This window comes from Maniola hyperantus, chromosome 3 (assembly GCF_902806685.2).
Source record: "Maniola hyperantus chromosome 3, iAphHyp1.2, whole genome shotgun sequence".
In the NCBI taxonomy this organism is placed as follows: domain Eukaryota; kingdom Metazoa; phylum Arthropoda; class Insecta; order Lepidoptera; family Nymphalidae; genus Maniola; species Maniola hyperantus.
In genome coordinates this window covers 13,801,129-13,825,229 of record NC_048538.1, presented here as the reverse complement: position 1 = coordinate 13,825,229, position 24,101 = coordinate 13,801,129, and the positions used below count along the sequence as shown (strand labels likewise).

Genomic DNA, 24,101 nt, shown 5'->3' with positions numbered 1-24,101 from the left:
AAAGTGGATAAGTGTCATCCCAAACTTTGACAAGATAAGGCAAGTTCAGTGCGATCTGCTTTCTTTTGGTTGGTTTCCATTGTCGCCTAAACAGATCCGACTTTTTGTACAAACTTTCAAAATTTCTTGTCAATTTACAAGGAAAGTTTTACAAGACGAATTCGTCTTCCTGTAGAACTGTTTTTAAAGAGATGGATAGTTTTAAACTATACTTACTCAGTCTTTATCAGGGTACTTTATCAGTAGTTTAGGGCTTGGGACTTAAGTAGGAAAGATTAGCAACAACAACAATGCAACAAGTTTTTGTATTTTTGACCTGTTTTATTCGATAAATTGGTTCAGTGCTATAGTATCGTTGTTTGTTTTGTAATAGTAAATCTACACATATTAAAATAAAGCAGATTCAGTGGGGAAATTATGTTAGATGGTGGTAGAGTACCTAACTGAAAACAAATTAATTATTTTCGAGGGAGTTACATAATATTACCAAGACAGTCGTAAGTTAGACCGTCATTTAACCCCAAAAACTTTCTAGCTTCACTCTTCTAGTTTAAAAAAAAGTACTTAGTAAAATAAAATATTTCAATTTCAACGTACGTTTCAAAACGAACATCCCGGTAGGTATAATGGAAACTGTCTCTTCGACACAACTTTGAGGACTATTATTACAGAGGCTTTGTTTTGTCAAAACGCTTCCAAAATATTGCTTCATTATTTTTCTGGTTGTTTCCAAGCCCAAGGGATAGTGAGGAGATCCGTTCATTTGTACCGGACACAGCGGAATTAGGCTAGCTTTCTCTTTGGACAATAATGTATAGGATTAGTAAACCTACCTTCTTAGTTCATACACGTTACCTACATATCTGATAGCTTTTATGATCATAATAAATCAAGGAGAAATACCGGTGAACGGTCGCTCTTATTATAAATGTGTATGATAAGTGTAGGTACCTATTTTAATTACTGAAAAAAAAACAGTGATAGCCTTGTGGTTAAGATGTCGGCTTCTTATAAGGGGAGTCGGGGGTTCGATCCCGAGCAGGCCCCCCTAACAAAAAACAACTGAATATCACTTTCATTAAGGAAAATCTGCATGCCTCCATAGTGTTCTGGTAGGTGTGTGAAGTCTAGTACTTAGCCAATATAGTGGACTATTGCCAAACCCCTTGTCATTCTGAAAGGAGACCCATGCCACAATATTTGTGCCCGTGATCAGTAGTGGACCGGCGATGTGTTAATAATGTTAGTGATTGCAATAACTGGGTAAATGCAGACTAAATTTGGTGGCTCGAATTTGGTCTTTAATTTGGCCCTCCTCCTTTTTGCCTCAGGCAAGTCTTCGGTCCCGGTTATTCTCACTAACTTTTGATAAAATAATATCGTTAAACCCAATCGTGGAAAATTTTAGTCTAAAACTTTTTATCTAAAAGTCGTTTTTTCGTATCCGGTTGCGTAGGTCAGAGAAACGAGTGATTAAGATCTACATTTTAAACATAAATTATATAAATACAACTAGCTTATGCTCGCGACTTCGTCCACGTGGACCACACAAATTTAAAACCACTATTTCACCCCTTTAGGGGTTGAATTTTTAAAAATCCTTTCTTAGCGGATGTCTACGTAATAATAGCTATCTGCATGCCAAATTTTAGCCCGATCCGTCCAGTAGTTTGAGCTGTGTGTTGATAGATCAGTCAGTCAAGTCAATCAGTCAGTCACCTTTTTTTAACCGACTTCAAAAAAAGGAGGAGGTTCTCAATTCGTCGGAATCTTTTTTTTAAATATATTTAGAAGATAATATGCTACCAACTGACGTTGCGCCAGGTGCTCGTAATTTGCTTCATCGATAGCGAAGAATTGAGAACTTTTGCATAGGTACTAAAAACTTCCAATCCAATGGGCACTATTGGCATAAGACAACGTGCTATAAGTTTCCATAGTGTCAAATAAAAAAAATATTATAAATGACCACTATTTCGTACTTGTAACATTATTTCGTAAGTTTTATAAGTTTTGCGAACGTTTAATGCTTAGGTCTGGCACTGTAACATCATTACTCATCTTCTTACAGCTAGACGCATAACAAATTGCTGTCTCTATTACAAAGTTCTACGTTATATCTTATCAGCATTACCAAAGAACCTTGTCATAATAGTGATACAAAGAAGTGCGATATCACTCAATTAACGCGTCTCATTATTACAGAACTGCCACGTAATTGTAATAAGTATGACAATTCTTTTAGAACTTAGTTACCTACTTTTTGTGGCGTTGTAATTATGATAAAGTTTTGCAAAATAATGTAATTTTTTCTATGCTGCTCAAAGAATAAAACAATTATACACAAGCTATTTTATTCATATCTATAGTCTATACCTACTCTTATAAAATTTGTTAGTTTGTGAGTTTGAATAAAGAAGAGTTTGAATGTAATCTCCAGAATAAATGATGCAATTCTGGCAAGCGGCGCAAGTATGCCTCTCTTATAGAGAGTTACATTTTTGTGCCGTTTGCCGTGGAGACCATGGAGTCTTAGTGCTAAAAATTTTTTACAAGACATTTCACCGCGATTAATAGCCTCATCTGGTGACAGAAGGGCTGGCTCATTTTTTGCGCAACGGATCAGCCTGGCTGTCCAGCGCGGAAATGCAGCCAGTATTCTTGGCACCATTCCACGCGGTCATGATTTATATAGTAATTAGATAAGGCTAGCTTTAAGTTTTATTCTCAAAATTATTTCACTGATAGATTACGTACATTATCCTCGAGTGCTAGGTTATAAATTATCGCGAAAAAAATGCACAGTTTCTTTAGGTTAAAGAGCCAAAGAGGTCAACCAAATTCTTTTTTCGACTCTCGATTTTCGTTTTACTAGGTAAGTAGGTACTGACTCTGATTTTTTTTTTAAATTTAGGTACAGGTACATCGTCTATGTAACGGTAACAGGTTCCTATTCCTAACCACACCTTACTTTACTAAATTTTAACTTCACTGCTCAAATAGTTTGTTTTGAAAGGGCTGTGTCACGACGGAAGGGCTGTGTCACGACGGAAGGGCTGTGTCACGACTCACGAGTGGTCATAATAAAAATAATCCCCGGCTGAGTTTGTTGTGGGCTCTTTTCAGACCTGGGCGTATTAATTATCACCACTATACTATATCATCTTACAAATAAAAAATTTGACAATCAGGAAGCGTAAAATTTTACCAATTCTGAATAAATAATAAATAAATTGAGTTGAGTTATTTGAAGGACAGACAGACGGACTGGAAGATAAGGGTTTCTTGTGTAACTACGGACCCCTAGAATAACAAGTAGTAGATGCCATGTCAAATTGTCTGCACTGTTCTTTGGTGTTCGAATTCTGGAATACGCTACATTTGTTGGTAATTACTGTACCTACTGGGAAAAGTTTACTTCATTATTTTTCCCTCATGCATAGTCGTTCACTTCGTAGCTGTTTGAAAGCTTAAGCGTTAACTAGGTAGGTACTTTAATTAGTTTATCTCTGAACGGGCGATGAATATACTTGGAGGTATGCTTGGAGTTTCTCTACGTGATCATATCAGGAATAGGGTGATCCGTGGGAGAACCATAACATAGCTCAACGGGTTGCGAAACTGAAGTGGCAATGGGAAGGGCAGATAGATCGAAAAATCAATAGACGTTGGAGCCCCCAAGGTGTTGGAATGGCGATCTCGTATCGGAAAGCGTAGCGTTGGCAGTTTACATGTCTATTCCCGCTACTGTCCATGTGGATAGACGATTCAAACGAGTCGCAGGGAACCAACTAGATTCAAGGGGAGCAAGACCGTAGTATGTGAAAGTCCCTAAAAAAACGTACCTGTGGCCATTTTTTTGGTTGACGATGATCGTGACGAGTAGTTTTTCTTCAAGTTACGTTAACCAACAGTAGGTAGGTACCTACCAGTTGTCAACAAACTTGAAATACGCGGTAACTCTGAATATCTCAACAAGTTCTCGCTTCACACCGGAATACCGTGGCAGTATCACAATAATGTATCGAGGCTGTGACGTCACTATCTTATGACCTTGTCAATGTATCACTGAATGCCTGTATAAGTTCCTATAATAATTGAATCAATACTCTTGGGGTGATTTATATTTTGGTGTTATGATACAACTCGTATCAAAATAGATAGGTACCTACCTACCAGGACGGCGCGGAGTGAGAGTTTATCAGTTTTCGGTATTAAAATTCGGTGTGATTGTTAACGATACAATATTTCTTAAGAGTTAGTATTGAATTAAAACTCTGGATCTTTTAGTACTCCTTTCGTTGTTCTATTTACAGCTTATATGTATATAATGACACTTTCATGTTGCAAGCGTGGGTCGTGGTCATGACAAGATCACGATTTGCGCAACTGGGTCTAAATATCGATATTTCAAAAGCATCGTATGAATCATTTTACGTACCTACTCGTTATTTACTTATAAACACCTTAAACCACGAAACAATCCTAAAAACATTACTGCTACGGTGTTTCAAAGAAATACAAAAGAAAACTTTCCATGTTTGTGTCTTGTTAGCAATTGCTACTGAAGCTTTGCGGTCTAACTTTTTTCATAAAGGTAATAGAGACGAATTTTCAGCCCTGTAATTGTATTTCGTGCCCCAGTTTTATAAATAAGATGCCCAACATTTACCAAGTGACAAAATAATGCAAAACGTTCAAATAGATAGTCATGCACTTACCTCTGTTCGAATTTGGTTGAGTTAAGTGTAAACAGTCCCGGAAGCCAAAATGATGTCCCAACATCTATCGAGCATGTTCGAACAGCTCGGAAACTTTACTAAGAACAATCTGACACATAATAGCAAGTTGGTGAAAGAGAAGGACAATAAGTCAAGTGCAAATCACGTAGGAGTCGCTGCTGGGGGTGGAGGTGGGAATCAGCAGCCGTCTCCCTCCCACAAACAGTGTCCTGCGCAACCTCCACCGCCGCTGAAAAAACCCTGCAAGCTGAGGAATGTAGCTTCCAAAGCGGAGTCCTACGACACCCTGTATGGAAACAGTATTCTGGTAAGTCTTTCTATTTATTTTCAGAGAAATTCATTAAGGGTGTTCTGTCCTAAATTAATTTCAGTTGTAACTGATTTTGGAGAAATCAGAAACTTATAGGTGTATAGTTACGTTTTCTTTTTAGCTCGACTTGACTAAATTGATAATTTTATCAAAAATACTTACAAGCAACTCTATCAAAGAAACCACTTATGATTTTTCCAGAAGAATGACCTGCTGTAAGCGACTGCAAATAACGTCCTAAGTGTTAGCACTACGTAGGCAGATTTTTTTTCAACGCATTTGGTTCGTGTGGAAATACTGGTGATTTTCAATACCGAATAAGCATTGCTGGCTGTGCTGAGAGTGATGCATGATCAGCATTGCAGGGTGAAATTTTGAGATGGGTCAGTATAACTTTGTAACTGTTCCACTGTGTAACGACTGTATTTGACGGAACCATACACAAATAATAACAAAAAATAACGTCATAAATACTAAGCAGCCGCATTTTCAGTCAGCGAATGTAGCTTTTACGGTAATACGAGTGAAGTTCGTCGTATTTGAAGTACTGAATATGCATTGCTTGCGGCATGAGAGTGATGTACGATCAGCATTGTAGGGTGAGATTTTGAGATGGGTCAGTATTACTTTGGTTCCAGTGTGTAACGATTGTATTTGACGGAACCGAAAACCATTTAACAATGTAATTATTGTCTCTCATCAAACTGTCGTTGGCGTGTTTTGTGTCGGTATCTGCTTAACCACAATAGGAGGCTAACGGCGGTTTTCCCGTTTATGGATGAATACACATTACTAAGATCGATACAAATTAAATTGTGATAGCGGGATAATTTGAGAGAGCATGTTATGAATATAAACAGAGGTCGCTAAACTTTGGTTTAGTTGGTCGGCATATTATGCCCTATTAGTTTTGGACCCGACCTTTGGGTCTTTACTCATATTATGTGAACACTAGGTGATGCCCGTGACTTCGTCTGAGCGTGTGTAATGTAGTGTAGTGGGAAATTTTTGATTTTCCGAAAAAAAGTGCCTAGACAGACAGGCACACTATCACATTTATAATATTAGTAAGGATGATATCCATAGACCATAATTGTTTATAATAAGTCTATCAATGAATATATAAGTAAGTACGTTTATTGATTGGTAGTTACCAAACCCCTATTTTATCCCCTCAGGTTAATTTTCAAAAATCCTTTCTTAGCGGACGTTTAAGCTACGACATAATAGCTATCTGCATGCCAAACTTCAGCCCGATGCGTCCAGTAGTTTGAGCTGTGCGTTGATAGTTGATAGACCAGTCAGTCAGTCAGTCACTCACCTTTTCCTCTTAGGTATATGTTTAGATTTTATGCAGCCTTAGTCATTATTACGAAACGTTAAACCGCAGTACAAAGCGCCACAGAGAAGCAACAACTAGTCAGTCAGTTTTTCCTTTTATATATTTAGATAATCGCCACTCTTTTAAAATCAAAACGTTTTATATCGTGTAGTACACGGATGCAAATGTTGCTTATTACTTATTATTCTATCTGTGAAAACTTGTCATTAGCTTTAATCTTCTTCTGTTTTTACCTATTCATTTTTTCATATTAGCTGTAAGTTTTCCTGTTAAAAAAATAAAATAAAATAAAATTATTGCTTATTGTTAACAAGATAAAGCGAGGCACGCTATTTTCATCTAAGTACATTTTCATGTATAGTTTTTCAGGCTTAATCACTTTAATTGTACTGTGATAATATTATGATGCTATTATACTGTCATGGTATAATTATTGTTCTTTCAACATACAAATTATAGTTTCAACGTATTCGTATAGTATCATGTTGATTGTGATTAAGATTACCTATTGCTTTATTTATTACTATATTGAATGAATTGTTTAAGTATTATCTTACACTGTTAGACAAATTGGATGTATATTTTTAAGTTAAAATTTCTATGTTACACCTAACAAAGCTATATAACATACGCCATAACAAAGCTATATGTACCTGCACAGCCCACGCGCTAACCCGGTGCGGGCGAGCGCTAATGAATGACATTCGAGTGTGCGGGGCGTTCCCCCGCCCCATAACCCGTTTGCCATCTCAACTTGTCGCGGACACGCCTCGTGACCCACAATACAAGATTATTGGCTTCCTACGGGCTTTATATTGTACTTATACTTCCGACAGTCTACTTCTTTTTTATAGTTTAAAAGTATGATTTATTGCATAAATACTTGTAGTCTGTAACCTACTTGGCAGCTGCACAATCTAATTTCTAAGTTTAAAAGCAAAAATTAAACCTTTTATGTCCCGTAATGTTTTTAGCAACACTAGCAATGCTTATAGTTCTTTCATTATCTTTTGTCGGTTCCATTTACGTTGGTAACTTTTTTTTCGGAACCAGCTACAGGACCGTCGGTAATATAGTTTAAGTGTATGATCTAGTACAAACTTTGTAGTAAGTATGTTTTAAAACATATCTCATAACACTAGTCTACATAATTAATACAAGACAAGTTCAAGTTCTGAAACTAAAATACTCTAAAATATTGTGTAAACGAGCTATAACGGTCGCATCTTGCTGGTAAATCTTGATTTATATGCAACTTTTCCTGTTGCGTTAAAAATTCTTGGCGGCTACCGCCAATCTTATAAAATTTTTATCTTATAAAATTGCCAAAAACTGTTTTTTACTATTTAGAAAGATGTATTCACATTCGATTATGACCACTGTATGAAAGTTTTAGACCCGTCGGGTGTTTAATGATCCGTTGTGTTTTTAATTTAATTATGTTATGTTCTCACTATAGAACATCAAATCATTCAATTGGAATAATACCTTTACCTCCACACCAATGCCTATTATAAATACGAAAGTTTGTCGATCTGTATGTCTGTCAATACCTTTTCATGATCTTAACTGACTTTGACAAAATTAGGTAAGTACTACAGAGTCTTGCATATTCTAGGAAACGGACTTAGGTAACTTTTGAACTGGAAAATCAAATAGTTCCAACGCGATTTGTTAGTAGGTACTTAAATCCACGCCACCGCCGCGTATGAAGCCGCAGGCATCATCTAGTGATCTAAATAATATATACCTAAAAGAAAAAAGAGACTGACTGAATGACTGATCAATCAACGCACAGCTCAAACGACTGGACGGATCGGGCTGAAATTTGGCATGCAGATAGCTATTATGACGTAGGCATCTGCTACGAAACGATCTTTGAAAATTCAACCCCAAGGGGGTGAAATAGGGGTTTGAAATTTATGTAGTCCACGCGGACAAAGTCGCGAGCATAAGCTAGTTATATAAAAAAGTAAACTGTATGTTATTTTCCTTTTCAAAGAACATAAAAACAGGTTAAATCTAAAGAAGGTACGAAGCATAGAATACAAGTTTACCGGATAGAACACGTGTACGATACGAAGTGTACAATAGAACAAAATGCATATTGTGTCTCCGTCTCTATACATTTGATGAGACTTTATTCTCGCCGAGTTCGAACAAGACGAACCAATATTCATGAAAACAAGTTTACCAATATGTTCCTGTATCTAGCTCTTATCTACTCTTCTGCGGTCACTTTTCGGTCTTTATTTGATGTACAGTTTTACACAATTATTCGAATTTACGTTGACGATTAATAGAAAGAAAGAAAGAAAAACGTTTATTTTTTAAGGTTTATTATTTATTAATGAAATGAAATGAAATGAAATAATTTGATTAATTACCAATCGTTTAGAATAATTATCATGGTTCAAACCATACACAATCGCACTGCTGGATTCAGCTACTTAGATTTTATAACTAGGTTTAATAATGTACAATTTATATAAGAAAATCAATCAAGTAAAGCTATCATTTTGTTCACATTGTATTAGAATTTAGAAGTCAATTGAAATACCTTTTAATAAGTATAAAAGATCCTATCTAGGCAAATAATGCAATAAGTCCATAGAGTACGGCTTTTACGTAGCCATTCGTAGGCTAAGTGCAACGGATGTACTTTTAGATTTAGATATTGTTGAAAGGTACCTAATAGCCCTTGTTTATAGATGGTTGAGTTCTGGTTATTGGGGATGCAATTGCTTGTACAGTATGGTATAATAATATTGTAAATTGATCATTTGAAAATAGCAACCGCCGAATTTCTTGCTGGTTCTTCTCGGTAGGAACGGTATTCTGAACCAGTGGTGAATCAAACTAGTTGACGATTCAAAAGCACTTGTAAAAGTTTACTTGAATAAAAATATATTCTATTTTGTTCTATTCTACGCTACTTAGATACAGATGTTAGGTTATGAGCCAATTTTTCAATCAGCAATTGTTATTTATTAGTAATATTTATACTTATTATAATCGGATAATAATAGTGTTTATCCATGGAACTTGGAATCAGCTGGTGTATTTATCTAAGGGAATGTTGTTTTGACAGTTTTTGTGTTCGAAATCTGCCAAAATGTTATTTTTATACATCGGCTAACGTTTATTTGAAGATTGAAAAATAAGCCATTAACTGACCGACAGACTTTTCTTTACAAAAGCAAAGAACCAGTTATATATAAAAGTTGTTAAACTTTTTCAGAAATAAGATAAGTAGCAAATAATAATAATATGGTAGATGGAGATAAATCTAGCATTATGGAAAGAGTTACGATAGTGCCAATATAATTGGATAATATTTGAAAACAAGCATAATATACTTACAAGCAAAGAACTTTGTCCAGCAGTGGACGTCCATCGGTTGAAACGACGAATAATTTTTTTTTGTATCAATGTGCTCAACCGATCTTCTTTCTCTAACAGAACCTGTAACAATAACTATTGATATTGAAAACGCGTGTTTTGCCTTTTCGTTACAAAACTATTTTCAATGTAAAAAATTGTTAAATATGTCCGGTGCTTAAGTTCCTTGTGAAATAACTTTTAATGAAACAGTTCTTTAAAGCTAATATTCATTTCATAAAACCTAGTTGCTTCAAAAGAAAAATTCGCGGCAAAAGTTTAATTAAAAAGGTCCAAGTTTTTAATTCTGCAAATAATTGGGGTATTATGGTGTTATGTACTTAGGGCGGAACTTTTTAAAATGATGGTGTTAAAATAAAGAGAATAAGTATTTAATTAAAGTAAAAGCAGCTTGCTTCGAGCATTCTCAGTGGTCTAAGATACTTACTAAGCTCGCGACACTGCGGTCGCATTATATGAATACAGTTTAATTAAGGAAAGGAAACGTGGTTGTCTCGGAAATGCATAAGTACCCATAGTAAGAACCCATCACCGGCTCACTGCAGAGCACGGGTCTCCTCTCAGAGTGAGAAGGGTTTGGCCATAGTCTACCACGCTGGCCATGTGCAGATTGGTAGACTTCACACACCTTTGAGAACATTATAGAGAACTCTCAGGCATGCAGGTTTCCTCACGATGTTTTCCTTCACCGTTAAAGCAAGTGATATTTAATTACTTAAAACACACATAACTCCGAAAAGTTAGGCAGACGTCCTAACCACTAGGCTATCACAGCTTCTTTAGAATAATTAGCCTCACGACAACCTACTGCTTTTTCTATTTACCTTTGCTTATCTTTGTTAAAAACAATGCTTTTACCTCTTTTCTTAGGTTACAAAAAATCTTCACTCGTAAACATGCCACACAGTAACGGTTAACTCGTTATTTATACATTTTTCCATAAAACATTGTTTAGATGAATCGTTAACCTGTAATCATTACAGTGTACATTATACACTTTAATTAAAATGATTTCATTAAAACGAAAACGTCGACAAAGTTAATTGGCTGTCATACAGTTTTATGTTGTTTGGCTTAATTGCAGTTGTAATTATTTTTACTGTGACGCTACTTGAAATTCTTAATGTAGAGATGTTCTTTTGAAATAATTGAAATAAGTTTCTAAATTACGAGTTCTACTCTTCAATCTACATTATTTACACTAAATCACCATATCATATTTTACCATAGACATGTTACGATTATATTAGGTACATGGCGTTTAAAATTCGTGCTCGGTGATAAGTAAGACGGAAGATACAAAACGTATAAAATAAAAATGTAACCCAAGTCATTTTAGATACATAACGTATCTAGTTCTTTTTCTCATATACTGAGATATGAGAAAAAGAACTAGATAATAGGTTATCAGTGAAATGCAAATATTTTTTTATATCATCTCCTAGCTTGATATACCTATGGCTTGCGTTGCAATGCCGAGTTGCAAGCCAGCTATTATGAATGTTAGAAAATGTTAGAAATCTTCACACAAGTGCTAACAACAACTGAATAGAGATTAAACTCAATCGGATGAATGACACGCAGTTCAACGTATCAAAAGGCCAAATCCCACAAGAAAAAAGGTATTATAGGTAGGTATATACGTATTAATAAAATCCTACAGGAAATTAAGATACTCTTAATACCGAATTGATTCACAAAGTACGCCATACAAAACACTTTAACGAGATCTACCTTTCATTTAGAGATTGAGGATACGTGTAACCGGATAAACAAAAATAAAGGAGGTCTATAAAACAAATAATAAAGGCGGGATAGCCGATGCCGTTAAACTCCATTTTATGTTCTGAAGAGACCCGAATAAGCCCTTGGTGTATCTAAATTGTACAGTTTTCAGGGTTCTCCAACCGAAATGTTCTAACAGAAATTTACTGCTGTAAAGCTCGAGGGCTACCACATAAAAATGGTACGAAATAATATTCTATGTAACGGTTTGGTGCTCAATAACTTTACGAAAGGCAAATGTATAGGTAAAGCATACATAAAAATATGATTATGTTGTTGAGCTAGTAATATTCTTGCAGAATGAAGCAGAGGTTGGCACCTAAATAGTTAGAATATGCAGCGTTTTAAATGTGTCTATAGACTGACGACGTGTTTTTGAAGCAACTTGAATATTGAATTTTAGCGCTGATAGCAGCATTGAGCGGAGTGAGCATCATGTGAGTGTACTCGAAACTATATAATATAATACTAGATGATGCCCGTGACTTCGTCCGCGTGGATTTAGGTTTTTAAAATCCTGTGAGAAACTTCAATTTTCCGGGATAAAAAGTAGCCTATGTCCTTCCCCGGGATGCAAGCTATCCCTGTACCAAATTTCGTCAAAATCGGTTGAACGGTTGAGCCGTGAAAAGCTAGCAGACAGACAGACAGACAGACAGACAGACAGACAGACAGGCAGACACACTTTCGCATTTATAATATTAGTATGGATTGTTAATATATTATCTCTGGTATGGATTATGTTAGTGATGAAACATCTGCGATACCAAGTATTTACTATGTAAGGGATACCACTTTAGTTTCTTCACGGCATCATACCAGAACGTTTAACCGCTTGGCAGCACGGCTTTTCCGGCTTTGACTGACATCAAAGTTCAGCATAAACCACTAACTCTAGAAACATGAGATTTTTACATATTACATAATACGAGTAGGTACGTATAACGCGTAAAATTTAACTCCTCACCTCATTTTAAATTTTTGTGTAAAATTTCATGTCAAAAGTACGATTTTAGTCCTTATTTTAAAGGTGAACTGTACTTTTGACATGACAGTTGACCCGTAGAGTTAAAATGGCGCGTGAGGAGTAATTTTTTACGGGACTATAGATTCACTTTTCTCTAAAATGAAGACGCCCACAAAGAAAGGATATTAGGAATTCCACCCGAGTGAAGCTGGGGCTGACCAGTTAGTTATTTTATGATGTTTTCTTATCTAACATGGAGTAGAAATATCTACTCCGTGTTATCTAAGTTGTATTCGATTATACGGAATCCTCAGCGTCCAGGACGGTCCAAATATTGGACTATATTATTCCGTATTCCTAGCATTTTTATAGCATTCAAATAGTATTTTATAAACGTTACTTATATCCAACCTGACAGGTCACGTGTAGAATATAGTGGCTGTAGAAATATCCCAACGCTACAATATAATAAAGAATTGGTAACCTTCTGTGCGTGTCCCTACATAATCGTACAGAGATTTTTAGAGTTGGACGACTCCACGACCAGCTAAAATCAATTTTATATTTGTATTTTGAATTTTATTTCCATAACAAATATAGCTATTTACAAAGCTTCTTAACACCATTAAGTCTTGTCGACTTGTCTGTGCGCTGCACATCTATATATATAAAAGGAGAAGGTGACTGACTGACTGACTGACTGATCTATCAACGTACAGCTCAAACTACTGGACGGATCGGGCTGAAATTTGGCATGCAGATAGCTATTATGACGTAGGCATCCGCTAAGAAAGGATTTTTGAAAATTCAACTCCTAAGGGGGTGAAATAGGGTTTTGAAATTTTGCAGTCCACGCGGACGAAATCGCGAGCATAAGCTAGTTATTCTATATAAACATTACATTATTAGGTGAATCTAGTCTACCTCCCTGCATTATATTACTCAATTGTTGACCTCGTTCTATATTTCCATTAAACACATTGGTAGGTTTTCTTGGGACATTAATGAGTTGGGTTCTCAAATTCTTCCGCTGTAAATCTACTTAATACTGGCAAAATGAATAGAAAACTGGAAATTTTAATAGTTTTTCTGAATTGACCGATAATAATGAATCAATCTGGTGAAAGGGCATTAAACGATATCAAAGAAGTTCAATAGCTCAACAGGTAAAGGAGTGGACTGAAAACCGAAAGGTTACTTTTAGTTACTTAGCTTACTTAGCTTACTCCTAACACAAGCTTAACGCTAAGTTGGAGATGAAAGGGGAATATTAGTCATTTAACATGGCTAATATTCTATTTTTTTTATAAAAAAGTGGGTTGCTCTGAAGATGACCAAACTTGGTATGATGTTCTACGAGGGAAAAAGGAATACTACTGGGTTCAATTTCATTTCTTTGTCTGTGGCCGTAAATGTCACTCACGTATCGGCTTTATGGTATGGGCATACCAAAAAGTGTCGCCAATTCCATACTTCAATCCACATACTTACTATAGTCCGTACAAAATGAGTTCTACTCACCATTTTAACTTTGTGTGCCAACTGGCATGTCAATAGTACGGTTCACCTTTAAATGAAGGATTAAAATATCGTACTTTTGACATAACAGTTTTGAGTTTACACATAAAGTAAAAATGGCGAGTGAGAACTACATAATATGTATTTTGTACACATTATACACGTATACAAATATTATTACAAATGCAAAAAATGTGTGTCTGCCTATTTGTTACCTTTTGACCGTTTATCCGTTTGACCAATTTAAAATTAAAAAATAAAATTTGACATAGAATTGGCTTGCATCCCGGAGAAGGACATTTTTTATCACGGAAAATTTATGGTTTACACGGGATTTTCAAAAAACCTAAATTCACGTGAACGAAGTCGCGGGCATCATCTAGTCATAATATCATAGCATAAGGGCCCATGACAATTAAAAAGCACATTTATCTTGGTGTGCATTGTAAAATACTTACGACGCTGCTTTTACGGTGCTGTATCTTCAAATGGCTAAAAACAGGACCCGATGGTAGGAAATCATTTACCGCAAAATATTGACTCGCGAAGGATGTGATCACGATCATCAATCATGAGAGACTAGAGAGAAACAGAGAGAGAGAGGGGGAGAGAGATAGAGAGAGTAAAATACTTACTTATACAAAAATCGTTCAATTTGAAAATGCAGAAAATAAACTCCGTATAACTAGGTCACGATTAAATCCCATCACAGTTCACACTGAAACCTTTTTAAAACACCTAATTTTTCAATCCGTGAATGAGCACGCAAAAGCTTAACAACTATGCTCGGATGAAGTTTGATTGCGATATGTGAAAACTCGCTTTGAACAGAGAAAATTTGCAAAAAGTTGCTATTAAAGCCTAGCCTTATAACTAGTACTTTTACTAATTTTCAAACTCAAGGTCTTGGCGTTTGCGGAATAATTTATCATTTCACTTCATATTTTTAACTTAAATTTCCCGTACGAACAAGTTGTAAAATATTTGAGCAAGTATCCAGTTGTCTTGTTTTTCACGAAAAGGAAGTTGCATTCGAGATACCTGCTCCGAATGGGAGAAATATTCTACATTCCGCTGATCTAAAGCTATGATTTTTTTTTTAAAATATTATTTTATATCGTTTAATTCATGTGAAATGTTTCTCATAATACCTATTAACTGAATTTATTGGCTTCTCAGTAGAATAATCTGTTTTTCAGTGGTAGTTTCGAGCCGCTACAAATGGATAAGACTGCTAATTTTATTGAAAAAAAAAAACGGTTTTTGATTTCTACTGATCTATGATTTTTTTTATTTCCGTATCCGTTCTGTATAAATGCGAAAGTGTGGCTGTCTACTAGCATTTCACGGCCCATTCGTTTGACCGATTTTGATAAAATTTGATACAGAGATAGCTTGCATCCCATGAAAGGACGTAGGCTACTTTTATCCTAGGAAAAAACAAAGAATTCCCACAGGATTTTTAAAGAACTGAAATTTTCGCGGACTAAGTCGCGGGCATCATCTGGTTAATAATAAATGTAGCTTGTTTTAAAATGCTATCTAATATAGACTTCGATCCCGTAACCGTAAACTATTTTTTATATATCTAGTGTAAGCGTACCTACGGCTTATGTAATTCTTTATTCATTAATGAATCCAAGTTCGTAGCACTACCACTGAAAATGTTTGTAAGTGAACATCGCAGGTGCGCAAACAAAATCACAGAATTACAGGAAAACAGTCGAGTGTGGACATATCCGAGTCCAAACTATCCCAGTTTATTTAGTTTTGCCAAACGTAGCCTATTAGGGTGTGGCGTGAGTAACAAGCGTATGGCGGAGCGGAAACCAAGCACAATCAGTGCGACAACGCTTTCTTACGGCCTTCACAACGCTTTGTCGATGCAAAAATCATTATGAAAATGCGAAGAACCGTTGTTTTTTGGGCAGCTGGACGCTACTGCTACTCAACACACTTGCTTGTACGAATATTGGTGCATAACAAATGGACCAACGAACGATTTGAATTTTGACGTCAGTCTTTTCACACTCGGTGGTCTAAATGCTTTGGTTGGAATTTGCAAATCCGTCTTCATTAGCAATAGTCAGCTGTGGCATACATACCTAGTGTTCGAAGTCAGGATAGGCATTAGCTAGGTATTTATTTAACTCTACGAGTGTCTGGCAGGGGTTGCCACGTTACTTAGTCTCTGGCAATGCATGGCATGATTTTTAATACTATTCCGAAGAAAATATAAAAACATAAGACTTTATACATTGACGAATGATTTTAGACTTCTTTGTTACTTATTATTTACTAAAACCACCATGATCAAAATTTCATAGTTGCTGATCGTTTCTTCCTCTGTTGGGGACAATACGTAGAGAAACTTTCAGCTTTTATAAAATAACGAAGATCTGACCCTCACAGGCTTCAAGTCTTATACGCTGTATGACCCGCTTGAGCTTGTGACTCAGGTTTTAGCCTTAGATTCAGCCACATGTGACTTTTAGTGAAAGCCAAATGTTTTTTGTTACTCTGCAACAATGATCTAACACCAGTGCGCGATTTTTTAGAAACATAACATTAAATCCGCTTCGATGTAAAAATTCGAACGCTCAATGTATGCAAAATTTTTAAGCGTTTTTATTTCCTCGTTGGTAAAATCTGTACTCTACCTACTGTGTTATTAAAGTGCTAGAGTATTAGGAATAGGTACATAAAACAAGAAACTAAGTGACTGAGATATAAACTTACAACCTGATCTAGGAACAGGTTTTGCAATAATTAGGTTCTTATCTTCACTAAAAGAATTTTCACTTTTCATAAGCGAAAGTTCAGTTAATTACTCATCATCCCCATCGCCGCCTTACTACTGATCACGGATCTCCTCTCAGAATGAGAAGAGTTTTGGCCATAGTCCACCTCGCTGGTCAAGTTCAGTTTAGCTGACTTCTCACACCTTTGGAAACTATGTGGAGAACCCTCAGGCATGTCTTCCTCGCGATGGTTTCCTTCACCGTTAAAGCAGATTGATTTGCTTAAAAATCGTACATAATTCTGAAAAGTTAGAGGTGCGTTACTGGGATCAAATCCCGGACAACCTGTATTGAATGCCGAAGACTTAATCACTAGGCTATCACTACTTTTAAATTACGCGGCCGAAAGTGATGAATATCGGCCTTTAGAATGACATTTCATCTTTGTAGAGCGTTGTCTCTGTCACTCATACCCATAAGAAGGTTTGTCGGTCTCAACGACCGAGACAGTGCTCTACAAATCTGCTGTCTCCTTCTAAAGATCGATGTTCATCACTTTTGGCCGCGTACTGTAGTTAGCTACTAATAGGTACTACACAATGCACATGAAATATAAATTACTAGTCACTAATTTGCAACTGCCAGTTTCGAGTGGGCGGGACGCTAATAAACATTCTTCGAAACCGAAACACTTCCCATTTATTAGACCAATTACAAAACTCACTTATTCTAATGAACTTCTCGTGCACTTAAAACTAAGTAAACTATTTGTTACACTCGCGAGTGAGTACAAATGGCTGTTTTGTTTGAACACTGCATGTAATTGGCTCCCATTATTATGTAGGAGATATATTTCCTCCTATATTTTCCAATTGTATAAAAATCGACATAGGTATTTACTTTATAAAAGTAAATAAGAATGTCGGTTTTTATGAAATTAATAAAATAATGCACATAACAAATTCACATTCTAATTTATAATTTATAATTGTTATGTGCATTATTTTCTTAATTATGATAGAATCGCAATGAAATCTGCTAAGTAAAGAAGGTTATCACTACAGACAGCATATGTATTTTATGCAGATGCTGCTTTATATTTTTGAAGAGAAATTGTGAGAGTGAAATGAAATTTAAATAAAACATTTAATAGAGTTAGCATATTGTAGCTTTTGGTTTTTTTTAATTGTTTCTCAGATCATTTCAGATAGGTATCTATCTACAGTATTAAACTTTCCTGAAACAAAATATTCATTAAAATCTGGTATAGGTACTTAATAGAGACTAAAGAAAACCATTACATTATGAAGTTTCAAAGTAATCTTAATTATCATTATTCTTAACTTTAGCTGAACCGCCACGGCTTGGCTCAAGTGGGATTTTTAAAAATCAAGGGTGTAGAATTTCTAAAAATCCTGAAACATGTACTTTTTCATTTTTAACCAAAAGCTCTAATATCAATTTTTTAAAGATATACTTAATCTGAAAATGACGGACTTTCGTATAAACTTTCATCTATTTAACCCACTTAGGTATGGAAATCCTTTGTTAGTAGTTGTTAAAAATTATAATCCCAGCGGTTTAGGTTGTGTGTTGATACATCAGTCAGTCTGTCAGTCAGGATAAGAATTGCTAATTCGTCTCATCCACAAAATACTAAATTACAATTGTTCACGTACCTAACTATCTATGTAGTTGTTTTGCACTAATTTATTTTTGAATTGTCGTGCTGTAACACACTGCCTGTGTCCCACACGACCATGTTTCATTTCGTACCCGCGGGCTGCATTGTTATAAAGTGCGCTGAAAATTTACCATCATCTATCTACCAGCCAAATGTTTTTTGATCGTCATTCTATACACGCGAATAATATCGCTGTTTGGTTGGGGTTAAAAATTATATGTTACGGAAAACAACAAAAATTCTAACATGGATTATATCTATGCATCAGCCAACATTTTTGAACTTGCAGTACCTAAACGTTATTCATTAGACCAGACGAAATCATTCAATATCATTTTGAGGCTATTCGTTGTGTGCGGAAGAGTACCCGTATCTAAATCTATTCTTGTACTAGCTGACCCGGCGAACTTCGTACCGCCTAACAGTGATTCTTTTTCAGGCAATTTTTTCAATTTTTTTCCGTAAGAACCATACCTACTCGTAATTCAAGGAATATCATAAAAAGATCGAGGCTGCTCAACTTAAGGCTGTTTCAAACATTCAAAACAAATACCTACGAGATCCACGTACAAAATATATTTTGCTCTCATACCGTGCTTTACTAAACTATTCTTCACAGTTTCTCGTTAAGTTGCAAATTGTCGTTCCTTATCACTTTGAAGTGCTTAAACTGTGTGCGTCCTGTGGGAATCTCGCCGTATTCTGAAACTGGTTAGTATGAAATATTAAAGCCTGAAACATACAAAGCGCGACGCTACTCCTAGAAGTTGTAGGTACGTAATTATACAACAAACTGTATGAAGCATATTCGCACTTTATATGCGACGTCATATAAAGTACGACGGCGGAAGTTGCTCAGATATAAGCACGGTTTCTATGTGCGATCCGTAATGACAAATCAAGTTTTCTTCTTTAAAAATAGCAGCTGTGCAGGGCTCTTGCAGTTATAATAGTCCCTGTACCACGTTGACTATAGTCGATTCACTGTTTTACCGTCTTAATCCTCACTATTTTTCGTTCTCGTCCAATTCTGTTTTGCGTCCGGTATAGTAACATCGAATGCCTATAATAATAATACCTTATTGCCTCGTCGTGTCACTTACCCTAATTTTATTGTCGGAGCTACGTTGGATACGTTATTTTCTTTCTTTTTCTTTTTTTCTTTTTTTAAAGAATATTAGCCATGTTAAACGACTAATATTCCCCTTTCCTCTCCAACTAAGCGTCAAGCTTGTGCTAGGAGTAGGTACGACAATAGTGCAACGGGCGGGGTTTGAACCGTCAACCATTTTTTTTTTTTTCGGTTTTCAGTCCACTCCTTTACCTGTTGAGCTATTGAGGCTCTATTGTCGCGCGTTTTGTGTATCCAAGACTTTAAACTGGTCTTATCCTTCGGGACCCTCGCTTAATTTCTGGAACGGGTTAAAATAAAATGATAGTTGGGAAATGCATATTTGGAATGTCTGTTTTTGTAGCCGAAATGCATGAAGTTTATACGAGCATATTATGATGTTTTCGCTAAGGCCGGTGGCGTTTCATAACATTATTATTACGATATGGAGTTTAAAATGCATTTGTAATAATTCTATGCTAAAATTTATCTAACTGTTGCTTTTTGTTATGTTAATTTTCCATATTTTATGAAAAGCTACGGCTTAACTTGTGTCTTTTTTACTTACTTTATTTTTATTTTTATTTTACTTCTGCATGTTCAATCGTCATTCTTACGAGTACAGGTAGGTATTCTATATTCTAGTGATTGAGACTTTGTATAACAGGGTTTCAAGTTTCGATCCCGGACAATTTTTCTGAAATTAAATATCACTTGCTATCAATTAAATATCACAAACGAATACCTGCAATTGTAAATATGTTTTCTCTGTAAGTGAATTTTATAATTCTTTGAGAGAAATAAATTATTCTGTAACCTGACTTGCTTTAACGGTGAAGGAAAACATCGTGAGCACTGTAAGTATACCCGAGACTTCTCCATAATGTTATTAAGGGGGTTAAAGTAGGCAAACTGTACTTGGCCAGTGTGGTGGACTATAGCCTACAAAATGATGATTGCAGTTCACCCAATTAACTCCAAATCTTTGTAAGTATAAGATGCACCCCACAGAATCTCTCCATCCATTGGTGAAAACCAAATGAAAATCTCCATAGTAATTTATGAGATTAGCGCGCGACAGACAAAAGCAGAGGAGCCACTTTGTTATGTATAATAATAGTGATTATAACAATTTTAGAAGATATTAATAATTAAATTATTGTGTAAATGACAAGAAAGTAGACAAAGAGAAAAAATAAGCAAAACTCTCTTTGTGGTTAACAAACATAAACTTTTGTAAGCTGCGTGCAATGGGATTTAAAAGGAGTTGTTCTTTTTATACAGGCAAAAGAAATTTATGTAAATACCGTAAAACCTGAATTAAACTCTTTGTACTTATGAGGGTCTTTGAATACTAAATAGAAAAGTGAAAACAATATGTTTTGTCATACCTTTTTTTTTATTTTTTTATTCAGATACAAGTTAGCCCTTGACTGCAATCTCACCTGGTGGTAAGTGATGATGCAGCCTAAGATGATAGCGGGCTAACCTGGAAGGGGTATGGCAGTTTGATTTCTACACGGCATCGTACCGGAACGCTAAATCGCTTGGCGGCACGGCTTTGCCGGTAGGGTGGCCTACTACCCTACTATTTATTTTATCATTATTTGCTAATACAATGTTTTGTTGTGGCGTAAATGAATTTTGATACTAGCGACCCGCGACATCGTCTGCGTGGATTTGGTTTGGCAAATCCTGTGGCAAAACTCGTTTATTTCTGGGATAAAAAGTAGTCTATTAATTCACTTTCCAGATCACAACTACTACGCAAAAATCACATCGATCATACATAATACATATTATTCAGTCATCACTATGCATAGCTAATAAAAATGCGAATGTGTGTTTGTTTGTCCTTAAATCACGTCGTAACGGAGTAGGTACACGTAATTTTTTGCATGGGTATATAGTTTAAGACATGGAGAGCGACATAGGCTACTTTTATCCCGGAAAATCAAAGAGTTCCCACGGGATTTTTAAAACCTAAATCTACGCGTACGAAGTCGCGAGCATCAGCTAGTATAAGTATAAAAGGAAAAGGTGACCAATTGACTGACTGACTGATTGGCATGTAGGACGTAAACATGCACTAAGAAAGGAGTTTTGAAAATTCGACCCCTAAAAGGCTTAAAAAGGCGTGTGAGTGTATTCCACGTGGACGAAGTCGCGGGCATAAGCTACTGTTATATGATTTATCAAACACGCTGTATAAGTAATCAGTTTCAAAACAAGTTTGTTGTTTATATTTTGATCAAACACATTGGAAGCTGCGTCTTAGTTAGGTAAAGCTTTTGTAAAATGCATGATCAGAAAGCCGATTCACGAACAAATGGGCACAACATCCCGTGGGAGAGTGCAGACTGAAAGCCGTGTGTTTCGCACTGTGTAGCTTATTGTTTATTGTAGAGCTACTACCAATGGTAGCTGGTATTAATACTTAAACACATAAAACAGAATAAATTATAGTAAATACCTACTAGCTGATGCCCACGCGGACTTAGGTGTTTAAAAATCCCGTGGGAACTTTTGATTTTCCAGGACAAAAAGTAGCCTATGCATATTAGCCCGTCAAATTTCGTAAAAACATTTAAACGCGTGATTCTTTAAACATCCCGTGGGATCACCACGATTTAGGAATGCAATTTCTTGCAGCACCAGGGCTGAAAAGTTGGGTCCTTGAGTTTAAGAATTACTTGGTTAGGTACCTCCAATATCAATTTACCGAGACAGTTTCTAAATTCCATCAGTTTTGGTGGTGAGGTCACCTACAGAATCAGGATTGAGGAGTTGGGATCCATCCATTGGGATTTTTTAATGGAACGATGTCGCAAAGTTTCTCTATGGCATAAAAAAATAATTACCTACACAAATCGGTTCAGAAATCTCGGAGATTTCGGTGTATATAGGTTTCTACCTCTTCTATTAGTTTCTCTATCGAATAAAAAGAAATTACGCAAATCGGTTCAGAAATCTCGGAGATTTCGGTGCATATAGGTAGAAAAACACAACTCCTCCGTTTGTTCTCTTCTACTTGTCTGTGAAACTCTCGTCAAAATAGGTTCAGCCGTTCCGAAGATTAGCCCGTTCACACAGACAGACAGACAGACAAAATTTTTTAAAACGTGTGATTCAGTTATGGTTCAGTTCAAATAACCATATGAGCTTAATATAAGGTGGTTATTTCGAAATTACGGACAGACACTTAAATTTTATTTATTAGTATAAATTTGATTTAAAATCCATAGACAGACATAGTAATTTGAAATAGCTTTGGTTTAACTGAGACATTTTAATTAGAATGCTACCCGTTGCAACTCAATTAGCATTCAAGCATTTAGCAATCAACTTTGATCAGAGTTGTTGTTCAAACAGCTGGTGGCTGGCAGACTGGAGATGCATCGTCAATTTATCTCAACAGGTTAGAATTGGTTTAATATCTCCTAAGATATGAGAGTCTAACGTTTTGTTTAGCTTCAAATGTATACCTACTAATCACCGTCATCCTACTTCCCACTAATAATATTATAAATGTGAAAGTGTAGATGTTTTGATTTGGATGAAATTTGGAATGGAGATAGATTATACCCTGGATTAACACATAGGCTACTTTTTATCCCGGAAAATCAAAGTGTTCCCGCGGGATTAAAAAAAATGTAAATCCACGCGAACGAAATCGCGGGCATCAGCTAGTGTGCACATATAATGCAAAAGTGTGTTTGTGTGTTGGTTTGTCCTTCGATCACGTCGCTATTGAGCAAACGGATCGACGTGATTTTTAATACTATAACAATTAACAACTATACCTAACTATAGAGTTAAAGACCTGGAGAGGGACATATACATAGGGACTACTTTTATCCCGGAAAATCAAAGAGTTCCCCCGGGAAATTTAAAAACGTACGAAGTAGCGGGCATCAGCTAGTATTATACTATATAAATACAAAAGTGTGTCTGTTTATCTGTCTGTAGGTATACCACTACTATGATAACAGAAATGACGTTTTTTAAAGTAAAGCCTGACCAGAAAAATAAAACACCTCGCGGAAAATTCATGGAACTAATTAATACAAGACCATAATATTCTACTTAGTGACCATACACCATATACCTACTAGTAGCGCCTCCAGAACAAGTTTTTATATTTCTGGCCAGGCTTTAAATGAAATGAATGAAATATTTCCACCGCCTCCCTTAGCTTGAAAATTGCATTTGTTTGTACTAAAATGATATTTAAAGAGGAATTATAAAGTTTGGACAAACACTTCTCAGTTTCGCGCCTTTAACAAAAGTTACAGAAGTGACTTGTTGACAAAACAACAAACTTAAATATAACGAGAAATGAACCTCGCCTAACTTTATATTGTAAATAAAGTGCTGTAGTAATATTCTAAAATTTTAATATCACATGTGTAATACTTAGGGTAAATTACATGGAATGAGGTACGGCAACAATAAAATGAATGCATATGCAGCTTATTGATTTTAAAAGACTTTGTCTA

The 24,101-nt window shown here is 35.8% G+C and overlaps 1 protein-coding gene across 6 annotated transcripts in view; it reads left to right on the top strand.

The window, feature by feature from the left end:
• Positions 1-24,101, top strand: part of LOC117996213 (nitric oxide synthase-like protein) — a 116,014-nt gene that overhangs the window by 7,428 nt on the left and 84,485 nt on the right. Inside the window, exon 2 of one of the 6 annotated variants that reach the window (XM_069509402.1) lies at positions 4,748-5,049. In XM_069509402.1, the coding sequence (XP_069365503.1) occupies positions 4,771-5,049 (279 nt within the window). In that variant the 5' untranslated portion in view covers positions 4,748-4,770. Of the gene's footprint in view, positions 1-4,597; positions 5,050-24,101 lie in introns of all 6 variants that reach the window. The other 5 variants (XM_069509398.1, XM_069509399.1, XM_069509400.1 and 2 more) reach the window with 5 other exon arrangements.